The following is a 13,560-nucleotide window of genomic DNA, read 5'->3' as shown; positions in this document are numbered from 1 at the left end:
GACAACTAAAGAGATCCAGTTCACTGCCCTGTCAGTGTAAGACAAGCGTGGTCAGAAGGAAGTCCTTCCAGTACTGAATAACGTATCTGTACATTGTTTTACCCTTCTGACTGTGGCCTGTCCCTGGCATTGTATCTCCAGAGATGAGCTCTGAAAAAAACAAACCCCCTGGTGATTTTTGACCAGTGCTGCAGGACACAGAAGACGGACTGGGGCAGTGATTTGGGTATCCACGGTGACAGCTCAAGGTAGCAGGCCTTCCTCGAGCACTTCAAGTAGTTGTGAATTGGAAGGCCGAGTTTTAACATGTGCTTAAAGCACAGGGAAGAAGCTATACAGCACACTGAGCTCATGTGCAAAGGCGTGTACATAAACGCAGAGCTGTCACAAAGTGTAATGAGAAGGTATTGTATTTGATTGGAAATAAATTATCAAACAAAATTTAAATTTGAGGTTTAGTGTTTCCATGCAGATTCCACTATACAGATTCCTCTTTATACCATGACATGCTATAAAACTACTCATTGGTTTGAACACTTTTTCCCTCTACAGAAAACACCTGTTACAGAACCACACAGGGTACAGGCACATATAACCGCATCAAGTATAAAAACACTCGCACTAAAAACCACTTTCAAAGACAGAAGCTGCAGAAGAGCAGGTGTTTTAAACACTAGAAGTGACAATAAGAAAACACTTCCCTGAAATAGGAGAAATACAAGCATACTGAGAGTTAGAAAAATGATTCCAAATGAGGCATCAACACACATCATCCTGTATTTCCCTAACAGTAAAGCTGTTGCCATGAAACTTGCACGCTTTTAGAAGATACCAATACCTCCTGAAAGATCTTTTTTACCAGGAACACCAATTTCAGCAGTTCTCTTAAACAAAGACTCGTAATGTCCCTCCAACTATCTATTCCAGGCATCTTCTAAAATAATTAACTGGATATACATTTAAGAAACGAGTCCAGTTCTAGTGCTAATCTGTGCTGCATTGTGGAACCTACAATTATTCCTTCAGTGAGAGCCATCTTAAGTGCTCAGTAGTCGACTGTACTCTTCAACTTGCACCCTTCTACTACAAACGTTCGAGCACACTTCTGTCAGAAAGCATGGAATCCCTTCTAAAGAACAGGCTTAATTTAGGACAAAGCAATCCCAAACCATATGAGATCTATTCAAATACAACAGGTTCTTTCAGAGATGGATTTGACAGTAGATTCAGGGTCTCTCACTCTTCTGTCGCCATGCGGGATTCAATCATGTGCTTCAGCGAACTTCGGAATAAAACTGTTTTTGTGCACGGATAAAATATTATTCAAGGTACAATTCGAGGCGGATCACAGTATTTTCCATTATTTAAAAAAGCCATCCGGTCGTTAAAAAATTATTTAAAAAGTCAAGCGGATCTTTGTCACAACAAATACAAAAACAGGTCCCCTGCCCTGGATTCAGCGCCGCAGACCTGTGCCGTCACACGTCCAGCAGTGGCTCAGCTGGAACATCACTCAGGGGCCACACAGGGTCCTTGCTGCCGATGCTAACAGATCAGTTCACTCACGCTGGTTGGCTCGGTTTTCCGGGTGGGGGCTAACAGCAGCCTGAACACCACAAGCTCCCAGGGAGCGAGGAGTCCTCTCTGGGAGGAATGCCCTAGTGTCCAGTTTCCAGATTCCTCATGTAGTCCTGAAGCGCCTGCAGTCGGGCGTCAATCTCCGAGAGATCGGCACCGGGGTCGAAGGAGTTCTCTGCAAGACCGACAAAGGCGCTGCTGTCATGCCCATGTCTCACAGAATACTGCAACACACTCGGGAAGACCACTGGAGCAAGAAGAGCTTTGGGTGGGCCCATGAGGAGTCATCTACAGACTGTCCCATTCAACAGCATTACAACAATGAACAGCGGGCTCAGACAGGGCCTCAGTGGCCGTCCTGGAAGCTGGTCTACAAGCCATTTAAATCCTGAAGAAATGATTGTTTCATAAAGACTGACCTTTGTCGGCAACCCGGCTCCTCCTGGTTGGGGTGCTGGACATCTGCCTCTTTGGCTTGGCTCCTCTGGGGGGCTGCAGAGACAGGAACAGGACGGTTCCACGTCAGGGATTTCTCTCCCTGAAGAACTTGAATTTTGTGTAACATTTAAATCAATGAATCAAATCAACGTAAAGCCTACAAACAGGGATGCCTTTCAGCGCACATCACTTGTTTAACTGCTAGTAGGCGGTGGACCCAAAGACCTCATCCAGTCGTTTTCTGAAATTATCAGCTTCAACAGCTTGTCTGGGTACCTTGTCCCAGACTCCCACAACTCTGCGTTAAGGAGCTTTACAGACACTTTTTTGTCATGCTGATCCAGGTGATACCCTGGCTTCCCTTACGAAACAGCTAACCCAACTGGGCCACACAATTTCCTCTTATTTGTAACCATTCACAAATTCTTTAACTTTTGTACGCTAAGCCTTCAATAGCTGGAACTTCTCTGGTTGTTAAACTTAGACCAATAACAGCAGCAATGGTAAGCAGTGCCTTTTATTTTTTAAATACCCAAAAGCATTTCATAAACTACACAGCATTAACAAACCTAACAACTGTTATATACATAAACATTAAAGTTTATATTAAATAAACATTAAAGTATAAATGTATTTGAGATTTGAATGCAAGTAAAAATTATTTAGCTGAAAGCTGAAAGATTTATCAATTGTTTGAACTAACTGAATATCAATGGCTTTGAATTAATTCAATGCTGATCTTACTGGTCTATCAAGAGGCAGCTGGATAAGGATCTTGGACACAAAGCTACACAAACGCTCTTCAGACAGGAGGACAAGGGGCACAGCGGCTGAACCCCAGGGGTACTGACCATGCCGGGGCTGTTCCAGGGCACGGAGCACAGGGGAGGCTGCGTTTTCTTTCTGCTCCGGATCCCAGCACTGGAACACAGGGGACACACCGGGATCAGACACATGGATCTTGCCTTCCTGTACCCACAATCCACCTGAACTGTAGGGAATCCCTGTCCCTCCCCTTCTCGCACTGTCCAATGGACACTTCTGGGTGACCCGGTGTTTATTTTATTGAAGCTCTTTAGCTGTTGGTCATAACTAAAAGAAAAAACTATTTGTTGTTTTTTTTACAGATACTACTGCATCTATCAAGATGGTGAGCTCCTAGATGGAGGTCTGGCTTTGTCGTCACTTCGTCTGAGCTCACCTGGAAGGGAGGGGCTTAGCCAGGTCCTCCAGATCAGCCAATGAGCTGGCTGAAGACTGCCTGCTCCTCTGGCTCTCCACAGAGGAGCCCCGCCCCCTGTCAGCCAGACCCAATCGGGCACCGCCATGGCGAGTCTCCCGGGAGCGGGCCCGCCCTCTCTCAGAGCTAGTGGGCGTGGTCAGCATGTCTCGCTGCACCTTCCTCTGACTGCGAAGACAGAAGAGAGGAGTCAAAGTCCATTAACAACAAAACACAAGGAGAGAGATGACTGTGGGCTTGTCAGCCATTCATCCAATAAAGAAGATGCTCTTTGACCCTGACAATCATGAGCAAACTCGAAAGCAAAACAATAATGTTTTTTTCATTTAACACAAGTTTGTTTTGAGACGGGACAATCCGTTACAACAGCTTCTTATAGTACTGATGTTTTATAAGTCAACGGAATAATGAAAAGCAGATTGCGTCATCTTCCACAGGACCTTAGACATCTTCAGCCTGTAATGTTCTTGCTATCAAACCTTAAAATACCATGAGCTGCACACTGTGGGCAAAAACAAATAACCTGAACTGTCAATTTTATGAAATGGCAAGACAGTTATTCACTCTTTTGTAAATTAAATCTCATGTCAGACTTAAAGAGTTATATGTACATATACACTCCTCATTAAACAAGCACGCATTAAAGATTCCAAACAATGAACACTGTTGGCACTGAGGCTGTATTACTGAATAATAAGTAAATCCTGCCCATCGCAATAAAATACCACTGCAGCAAGCTGCTATCTTTGTGTCTCATGGAAACGAATTTATTTGTCCAACGCTTTTATCTAAAGCAAGATACTTTTGCATTCATTTAAACAGCTGGATATTTCAAGGGAACAATATCTTGCTCAAGTGTACAACAGCAGTGTTTCACCTGGGATTCGAGCCCACAGCCTTTCAGTTATCAGTTCAGCCCTGCTCAACTCTGCTACCGCCAAGAAACGGGCTTCAAATGAACACAAAACCGGCTGCTAAATTCCCAACCCTCCCACTGCACAGCAGCACGGAAGCACAGGGTTTCCGGGAGGAGCGGAGCGGCCTGTGACTCCAGCAGGTTCAGACGCTGGTGCGTTCCGAGGCCGGGGGCTGGCGGCGGGCCTGATGGGGCTCGGAGAGGACAAGCAGGAGAGGCCAGCACCACTCAGGGCATGAATGGGTACGCTCTGCCCGTACCTCAGAAATACAGTAAAACATACAGCACTGGGCTTCACATCAGCAGCGCGCACACTTATGCGATTACTGAAAGGAGCAAACGACTTCATGCGCCAGTAAGCCTTACGTCTTCAGCTGGGCCTCCCTCTGCCTGCGCTCCTTGCCTTTGATGTAGGCCGTGGGGTCGAAGCGGGGGGCTCTGGTCCCTGTCAAACAGAGCAGAAACGCCTCTTGATTTCACGGTCTTGTGTGCGGAGAGCTCTACTGAAAACCACAATTTTCAGACACTGCTCACGTATGACCCATCATGGTGTCGGAGGAGAACAAAAATAAGGGTCAGCTGAGTATTCACCCCCCCCCCTCCCAGGACCAGAACAGTCATCTCTAGATCGTCACCTTTCTTATGTGCTGCTAGTCTCGCACTCTTTGCTGCAGCTATGGACTCTAGCTGTACCCCTCACCTGGTAAAGTGGCCAACTAATACAGGATGGACGAGTATTTGCTGCACAAAGCTAAATTAGGGATGTAAGAATGAAGAACTGAGGACTCTTCTTCACTATCTGCAGGGCACTGACAGACCTCTCCCCTTCCAGCCTCCGAGTCCTGGGAGAAATTTGCACGGTCTTCAAGTGGGCACTTACTGCAGCTATCGGCAGCTATTGTGTTTCTCTGAAGGTCCCTGCACACCTGTGCTTACCTGCTGGTGATGGGGACTGCCTGGAGACGAAGGGGCGCGTACCAGCCGAGCCCGACCTCCGCCCTCTGTCCCGGGAGCCCGAGCGCTCCCCAACACCCACACTGCGCTCCCGGGACCCCGAGTAGCTCCCCAGGCTCCTGTCCCGGGACACCGAGCGCCGCCCCTCCGCCTCTCTCCTGGGCGGTCCGGAGCCCAGCTCTGAACCTGACCGCCGGGGCCCGACGGGAGTCACCCTCCTGCAGAAGAGCCTTCAGTTACACCTCCTGTCCAGTGAAGAGCCAGGAGTGGAGATGAGCTCCCCACGGCTCCACTGCTCAGTACATCTGATCGAAGACTGTAGATACACCCAGTGATACGCGCAGACTCACCCCTTTCTCACGATCGCCAGCTCACTGGTCAAGCTCTTAACTCGCACGCGCAGGTTCCTCTCCGACGCCTTAAGCTCCTCCAGCTGAGAGGGGAAGGACGGAGTGAAGCCATGGAAAAAAAAGAGGAAAAGGAAGAGGGATGTAGGGGAGCGAGACACATGGGTTTTGGGGTGGTAAAGGTCAAAACAAGTCCGTCACTCATCCGCTTCTCACTCGGCAGCGGACACCTGACCAAAGCATTATCGCTGAAAACCAGGGGGGCGTAAGGCGAGTGTGCGCTTAGGGAAAAAAAATATTTTGCAAGAATTCTAAACTGTAAAATGGAAGTTAATATTTGATGTGAAGAACGTCTACAGTACTGAACAGATAACTCCCCGATTGATATAACCACAGCAGTGCAGCACAGCACAGCACTAGACCTGTGGTGTTTTAAAAAAACACCGCACAAAAGCTTTGGCAACACTTTATTAAAGTGCTCTACAGCATCATAACCCCTCGTCTCCGGCGCTATAGCACATGACATCTTCTGTGCTAGCGATCTTACCCTTCTCCTCCTCCAGCGCCTTCCCTGGGGTTACTCACTTTCTCCAGCAGGAGGCGCTGCTCCTGGCTCTTCTTGCTGGCGGAGCGCTGGTTCCTGGCTCTCTCGCGCAGCAGCTCCTCCTCCAGGCTGCGGACCACCTCCTTCAGCGCCTGCGCCCCCCTCGGCTCGTCGTGCGGGGCCGGCCCCCCAGCCTGCAAGCACTCCAGGGCCCGGGCCAGGACCTCCTTCTCCTCCCGCATCTGGGACAGCCTGGGCACGACAGCAGGCGTCAAGGCTCCAAGAAAAGCCCCAATATACACACCCCCATGAGCGGGGCCAGATTACGTACAGTAATTATTAAGAGAGGCACCAGTGGCTTCCTCGATACTCCTTGTCCCCAGAGTACAAGGGAAACTCATACAAGTTTTAAACTCCTCAAAGACGCGGACATAGCCAAACCAGCAGTGCTCTTCCTAGCGAGCAGTGAAACACACCCCAAAGGGTACAAGTGGAAACTAGACAGAAGTGCATTTAAAACCGAGAACAGCAGGCACTTCTTTACCCAGAGAGTTGCGGGAGTGTGGAACAAGCTGCCCAGCCATGTGGTTGAAGCCACTACCAGGGATTCTCTCAAGAAAATCTGGGCGAGATTCTTGGATTATTTCACTACCAAACAGGATGGTTGGGTCACGGTCTCCTCTTGCTTGTAAACATTCTTATGTATCCCACTACAGTTGCTTAAAGATGCCAGTTGACACCAGAGGCCAGGGTCAGGGTTTGTCCTCCCGAGCAGCAGCTTGCTAAAGAAATGCAGATGACAGGTTCTTCCACCTGCACTGTGATCTGGAAAAAGGACTCTCCCCGGGAGCTGAGAGAGACTGCAGCCAGAAAACAGCCAGGGGGCAAGACCTCTGCCGGACTGACTGGAGCCCAGAATCTAGAAAGTAACTGTGCTGGACTGACACGGGCAAACCCTGCCTCAGTGCTCTGCAGTCTGAGCTGGATGGGCCTTACTGAGAGCGTCTTACTCAGCCTCCTGTCCAGCGTCCAGTGCTGTGCTCAGGTCAGTGAGAGGTGTGTGCTACACTACCGGTCCAGCACCACCTTTACAGCCTACGATCTGCTAGAATCAGTAAAGTAATCTAAGCAGAATTTGGTCCAGAGTAAGGAACTACGAGCTCTATGAGGACCGCTGCTGTGGTAGACTTCTGGCCATCACAGAGGACAGTCACCACCCCGGGCATGAGCTCCTCACCCCACTATGCTCAGGCAAGAGATACAAGAGCATACAGACACTTACCACCAGATTCCTCAATAGCTCGGACCACAGCTACACCATCTACCTCCTTATAATTCTATTTATTGTGCATCTGCAGTCATGGTTTACATGTCTGCATTGTTTACATTCAAACTGTTTAATTGTTTACTTGTATATTGTCTACTATTTGTTTGTATGTTGTCTTGATGCACTGTCTGCACTTTGTGTTTTTACACTTTTCACAATTGAGAGACTTTCTGTAACACCTCTACGCCTTGAAGAACACTTCCTGTACACCTGTACACAGGTACAGTCACTGGGAAACGGGACTTTCGCTGTGACCCAGCTGAAGGAGCCACTGTGTTGGCCGGAGCCGACGGGACCTGTGACGGATCTGGGCAGGATGCGGCCGAGTACTGACTCTGCTCGGAGGCGGCGGATCTCTGCGTCGCGGGCGTCCTTGCCCGTCCGGGTGCCCAGTGCTGCCAGCTCCGCCCGCAGCGCACGGATCTCCCTCTGGAGCGCCGCGGGGTCCGGCTTGCCCAGGTAGGGCAGGGGCAGCGGGTAGTGGATCCTGGCGAGACAGGGAGGGGCAGGAGTCAGACCGGCACAGTGCGAGGCCGGAGCACTGCGGTCCGCCATCGCGTGCTACATCAGCAGGAGGGAGCCCCAGTCTCACACTGTACTTGGTGTTGTTAGACATCAGGGAGCTCTGGGCGCCTAACCCAGACCTCCTACTGATGCTCCTTAACAAGCTGTAGTAAGCTGCTGTGCACCATTAACCAAGGCACCTTCTACTGTAAGTTTAGTTTTCTAAAATTTTGTTACTGATTTGTAACTCTTTTTGGGTTTATGTCGATTAAAATGGGCAATTTAAAGGCATCATAAAACCAACTTTCTCTCTGAGCTTCCAAACTTTCTTGGACTTCCATATTACAAATAATAACCTGTAAGAATCACTTCTTTTTTCCTTCCATCAAAATATTCTTTACTGGGTCGGTATTTAGAGATAAATGTCTATTTAGCTCCAGTCTCAGATTCGTTCCTAATGCATTTTGTGTTAAAAGCAGGTAAGAACAAAAGCAATTATCACCAAACAATCTTTTCCTTCACACCAACACCCACACGCAATATACCATTAAGAGTAATGTGTAGGGAAGTTAGTGAACTACTGTTCTGTTAATGGATTTTAAGGTTCACATTGAATTTTAGACTGCAGGTGTTCATTTGTATGACTAAACCTTCTTCCTCCATGATTTCTTTCAGAATCCACATTGCTCTGCTCTGAATCCAAAGCATTACAGCAGACGTACAGTGGGCTTGGGCATAACGTCTTCTGGATTCGCTGACATAAGCTCATCTGAAAGGGAGAACAACAGCCTCCATCTAAACTGTCTGCCAGCGTAAATGACCCCAGGGTTAGCTGTGGGTCCGACAGCGCGCTGTGAACACGCAGGCGGAGGGGAGCTGACCTGTCGAACTCCACGGAGTAGATGAGGATGAGGTAGCGTTTGGAGTGGAGGGCCGGCGACTGGGCCGGGGCCCGCGGCCGTCCCAGGAGCCCCGCCTTCCTGTTCCGCAGCAGCTCCAGGTCACCGTAGGTCAGCAGGTCCAGGGACACGGACTCGCTGGTCTGGGAAGAGAAGTCCCACACGGAGGACAGCGTCACACTCTCGGCAGCCCCCTCATCCACACCCACCCACCCACCCGCGCGGGACCCACACAGACCGAGCTGATCTCCAGGCTCCAGAGCTGTACGGAACCCAGCCAATCAAAAGAAAAGCTCTTGAGCTCCGATTTCACAAGTTATTGTAGAAGGGAAAACAATGAAGCTACAAACAATATAAAACTGAAAAATCTTTCTTATCTCTATACATGCACACGTAGAGGCTACACTTCTTCACTTATAGTAGTCTAACTTATCCCCAGAATCCTGAACAGACCGCTTATCTCTAATGCAAATGTCGGAGTGCCAGCGGGTTCACAGCACAGCTGGTCAGAGCCTCGCTGTTCCCTGCCCCCTGCCTGACCTTGCGGACTGCAGACTCCAGCATGCTGCAGAAGATGGCAAACTGCTTGAAGTTGCCAGTTTTACGGGTAAGATCTTCAATATCTGAAAAGACACAGATGGACAGGGAGAGACAGGAATTGAGGATCACAGCTGTAGAAAAAGGAGCACTAGCCAGTTACAACATCCTGGACTGAGCAGGCCTTGTGGTCTTATGAAGAGAAAGTCCCAAGAGCAGAGCAGGTCTAACAGCAAGGAGGGCGCAGGTAGTAATCCTGCTGTATCACTTGTCTGCTGGGGAGCTGGGCTGTGATCAACTACCTTGCCTCTCAGCAAGACGAGCTCAGGATGTAGTTGCACAGCTTGTGAGCACAGTGCAGGAGCCCTTGAAGACCGACCGCATATGCCGAAGTTGGGTTTGGATTGGGCAGTAGAGAGTGATATCACAGTAGCAGCAAGGTACTCACAGGCGGGGTGAAACTCTCCTCTCCACTGGTCAGCGGTCAGCAAATCCGACACCTCGACCACCAGAAGGTCCTCCCCCACTTCCACAGACACCGAGACCTCTGTTCCCCGGAAGTCCATCTCCGCCTGGATGTTCAGCCCGCCCTCCATGGCTGCACGCACCAATGACAGCTCTGCTCACCAGGCAGGGGGGCAAGCTGATTGGCTGTGCTGAGCCAGAGTGAAAGATTGCAGTCTCACGATAAACATGCAGATGGAAACTAATTAGATTTAATATTTCCCCCCCCATTAGAATATGTTTTTGCTTAATGCTGTGCTTGGTATTCTAAGCTATTCATCACGCACTTATATCCCAAAATGTAAAGTTTTGCCTTTAGCGATGGTCTCTATCCAGGATGCTGCACTGGATTCAAGGACCTCGTTATACATTCAGTTATGTTTATTCTCACAGTAGCTGTTTAAAACTAAAACTGACAAAAACACTGACATTGCTGATGCAGAAACCTACAGGAGATACTACAGGGAAAAACACACCTAAGATCTGTCAGGTTCAAGCGCACAACAATAACAGGAAAGTGATGGCAATAGACTCCTACTGCATAGCAGTGTGATCCATTTCAGGATTTAAAAGTGCCAGCTTCCAGTACGAACTGTTCTTACAGCAGAAAAAAACACCCACACTTAACATCATACTGCGAGGCACCAGGACTGAGAGGTCCAGCACTGAATTTGATTTTATACAAATAGGTTTCACCAGCAGCTGCTGTATTACTAAAGAGCTGCTGTGCTGCGAGTCAAACTCCCTTCTTTTCACAGGGATCTTGGGAGAGCAGGATTCCCCAACCCTTCACGCAAGACAGACAGACGGAAAACACTGTCAGCGGACACATACTTAGTAAACACACTGCACAAGGAGTATGGCAGAATCACGTTTTGTTGTGCTCTGAAAATCTAGGTAATTCGTTGGATTTTTTTTTACTTTTCTCAAACACAAAACTAATGTTCAGCTATTTAAAAGACTCCCACTTAAAACACAAAATGCTTAATTCAAGTCCTTAAGGATTCTTACATCAATAAAGACATTTAAATCACTGAAGGCAATTTGCACTGAGGCTTCTCACAAGCCTAATGCCCAGCTTCTGCGAGCTGGTCCTTTCACAGTAAACAATAAACATGAACGGACACAAATTGGATGGAGTCCTCCGAGCAGCAAAACTAATATATCTCTGCCATTCCGTTAAATAGCAGAGAGGGGCATGCAAAGGTTTCGTTTTTTTTTTGGGATACTACAAATATTTAATGCAAAATTCTCAACCAACACCGTGACGACCATGAGTCTAAATCAGTCAGGGCGCCCCATCCAAATCTCAGCTCTAGCTACATAGGAACACGAGGACACGGGTGGACCATACGTCAGAGTTCATTTAAAAGCGAGAGCCGGTGGCACTTCTCTACACAAAGGGTTGTGGGGGTGTGGAACAAGCTTCCCAGCCTGTTGAAGCCGATACCCCTGGCTTCTCTCAAGAAAGCTCCGCGTGAGATGCTGGGATCAATACACGACTAACCTAGCTTATTAACACACTGGGTAGGCCGAAAGGTCTCCTGTCGTCTGGAGCTCATGTTCTGAGGTTTTTGCACAGTAAATCATTCTATATATGGATGGATCTAACCGAATCGACAAGCCCGGTCACAGTGCTGAGATGATTTCTACTGAAGGACAACACAGGCTGAAAGACTGACCGATAACCAGAGAAAACAGACCGGACACTAGACCGCCGCTGGGCATCTCGAATGGCTATCTCACGAAAGGAAAAAGACAATAAAGTCATGTAACTATGACTTTATGGGATTATCCCAGCATAACGTAGACACGTAACATCGTTGCGTATTTGGGGCTGCATTGCTCTGTGAACGTAAAATCAAAGAAAGAAAAAACGCATAACATACCTTTAATCCAAATCCGTGTCAGTCACCAGTAAAAAAAGTAAAGTGGAGCTCAACAACTTTGATTTTCAGAGCTAAAAAATGAGTGGCATCAACGTTTTGAAGTTTATAACTACGGGATTCTACGTTGCAAATGGCTGCAAAAAAATCCAGGAGAGTTATCTTTCCTTAAAATAAGCAGAATCTAAGGAAAGTAAGGAATAATATAATTATTTAGTGTTACTCTGATTCATTTTAAATCACCTCAAGATCCATTGATCGACTTTAAATCCCGTCTGTTATTTATTTTGTCAGTTACAGCTGTTGAACAGAGCGGGCGAACAGCCGGGAGTTTAAAATACCCGCCCCCTGCTTCAGAGCTCTAGGAACCTATTGGACGCGCCAGGCAAATACTCAATGACAATTGGACACATATGCTGTCAATCAGAATTAGTACAGTCCCCAAGCCCAAATTCTTCCGGTTGGCTTGAATCTTAGCCACGCGATTGGCTGTCACTCTCGTCATTCCAAACAACACGTTCACTGACCTTAATCATGTGACAGGGGTGCTTGAGTGAACAGGAGACCTTCAATACTCCACCTCGTGGAAAGGATTATTTAAAAAATATGGATCCAACCCTTCGATAGACGCATGTAGGACTATCGCCCACTTGTGGTTATTGCAGAAAAACGCTGCCTGCTGTCTGAAGAGGCCTACAGTATGTTCTTTGCTCTTAGCCTAATCTGTACTTTTAATTTTATTGTAGTTCCTTATTTGAACTGGATCCACTTAATGTTTTTATGAAGTGCTTCTCTCTTGTGACGTTCTTGATTTAATAAACTATTTGGCCCGCTGCTTGGACTCAATTGGGATAATAATAATAATAATAATAATATCCTTACACTTATATAGCACTTTTCTGGACACTCCACTCAAAGCGCTTTACAGCTAATGGGGATCCCCACCACCACCACCAGTGTGCAGCCCCACCTGGATGGTGCTCCAGTCCGCTCCCCACACAGCAGCTCTCAGTGGGGAGGAGAGAAGAGTGATGAAGCCAGTTCAGAGATGGGGATTATTAGGAGGCCATGACTGTAAAAGGCCAGAGAGGAATTTGGCCAGGACACAGGGGTTACACCCCTACTCTTTTCAACAGACGCTCTTGGATTTTTAAAGACCATTGAGAGTCAGGACCTTGGTTTTACATCTCTTCCAAAGGGTGGGGCCTTTTTTACAGTCTAGTGTCCCAGTCACTATACTGTAGCATTAGAACACATACAGACTGCAGGGTGAGCGCCCCCTACTGGCCCCACTAACACCTCTTCCAGCAGCAGCCTTAACTTTCCCAGGAGTCTCCCCTCCAGGTCCTGGCCAGGCTCGCACACCTGCTGAGCTCCAGTGGGCTGTGAGCAGCAGGGGGATATAGCAGGGTCACCCTGCGCATGTGCTGTGCCACGCATTGATGTCCAGGACCTGTGTCCAGGCGATGGGACAGAACAGTAATCTTCCTGTTTTCAGCTGTGTCCCCTAGGTTCACTAATATCACTATCCCTGTATGGGATAAGGAGCTGGCTCCTTATTCCACAAGACTGTTCGCAGTGACGACCAAATACCTACAAAGGCTTTCAGCTCCCAGTAATCGGGAAAAGGGAAAGCAGACGGAGACAGAACTGGGCCCGCCGCTGGGGAATCATCTTCACTGAACATCCCGTCTGAACTGCAGACTCCGACAGGTGCCAGCAGGCCAGCACTGTCCACCTCGCACAGCAGCTGACAGCCCCAAAGGGCTCTGCCTCAGTAAGCACCGTGCTTTCAAACCTCAGGAAAGCAACAATATCAAGAGAAAATCTTCATACAGCTTTACTTGCACAACCTTTGGAGTAAAAGGCGGGCAGACTGGGTGGTC

The 13,560-nt window shown here is 48.2% G+C and overlaps 1 protein-coding gene across 2 annotated transcripts; it reads right to left on the bottom strand.

The window, feature by feature from the left end:
* Nucleotides 1-441: 441 nt before the first annotated feature.
* Nucleotides 442-12,385, bottom strand: ccdc61 (coiled-coil domain containing 61). 2 transcript variants are annotated; one of them, XM_088627509.1, is made up of 13 exons: nt 11,678-12,385; nt 9,733-9,940; nt 9,288-9,370; nt 8,730-8,890; nt 7,679-7,831; nt 6,059-6,269; nt 5,477-5,559; nt 5,109-5,344; nt 4,539-4,617; nt 3,218-3,424; nt 2,868-2,937; nt 1,998-2,070; nt 442-1,753 (listed from the first exon to the last, which is right to left on the bottom strand). In XM_088627509.1, the coding sequence occupies exons 2-13, from the start codon at nt 9,878-9,880 to the stop codon at nt 1,659-1,661; spliced, it is 1,599 nt and encodes a 532-aa protein (XP_088483635.1). In that variant the 5' UTR covers nt 9,881-9,940; nt 11,678-12,385; the 3' UTR covers nt 442-1,658. The 2 variants fall into 2 exon arrangements, with proteins under 2 accessions (XP_088483635.1, XP_088483636.1); XM_088627510.1 differs by having other exon boundaries at nt 9,733-9,935.
* Between the last annotated feature and the right edge of the window lie 1,175 nt (nt 12,386-13,560).

This window comes from Lepisosteus platostomus, chromosome 4, assembly GCF_059453375.1.
Source record: "Lepisosteus platostomus isolate fLepPlt1 chromosome 4, fLepPlt1.hap1, whole genome shotgun sequence".
In the NCBI taxonomy this organism is placed as follows: domain Eukaryota; kingdom Metazoa; phylum Chordata; class Actinopteri; order Semionotiformes; family Lepisosteidae; genus Lepisosteus; species Lepisosteus platostomus.
The sequence above is the reverse complement of the archived record's forward strand: the minus strand, read 5'-3'. Positions and strand labels throughout refer to the sequence as shown.

Bases quoted from the DNA above. Each gene is read 5' to 3' on its own strand.
- ccdc61 (XM_088627509.1), bottom strand. From the start codon at position 9,880: ATGGAGGGCGGGCTGAACATCCAGGCGGAGATGGACTTCCGGGGAACA. The intron at 6,270-7,678 runs GTCAGTACTCGG...TGTCGTGCCCAG, and splicing joins ATCCGCCGCCTCCGAGCAGA to GCTGTCCCAGATGCGGGAGG. The intron at 3,425-4,538 runs GTAAGGCTTACT...CTGTCTTCGCAG, and splicing joins AGGGAGGCCCAGCTGAAGAC to TCAGAGGAAGGTGCAGCGAG.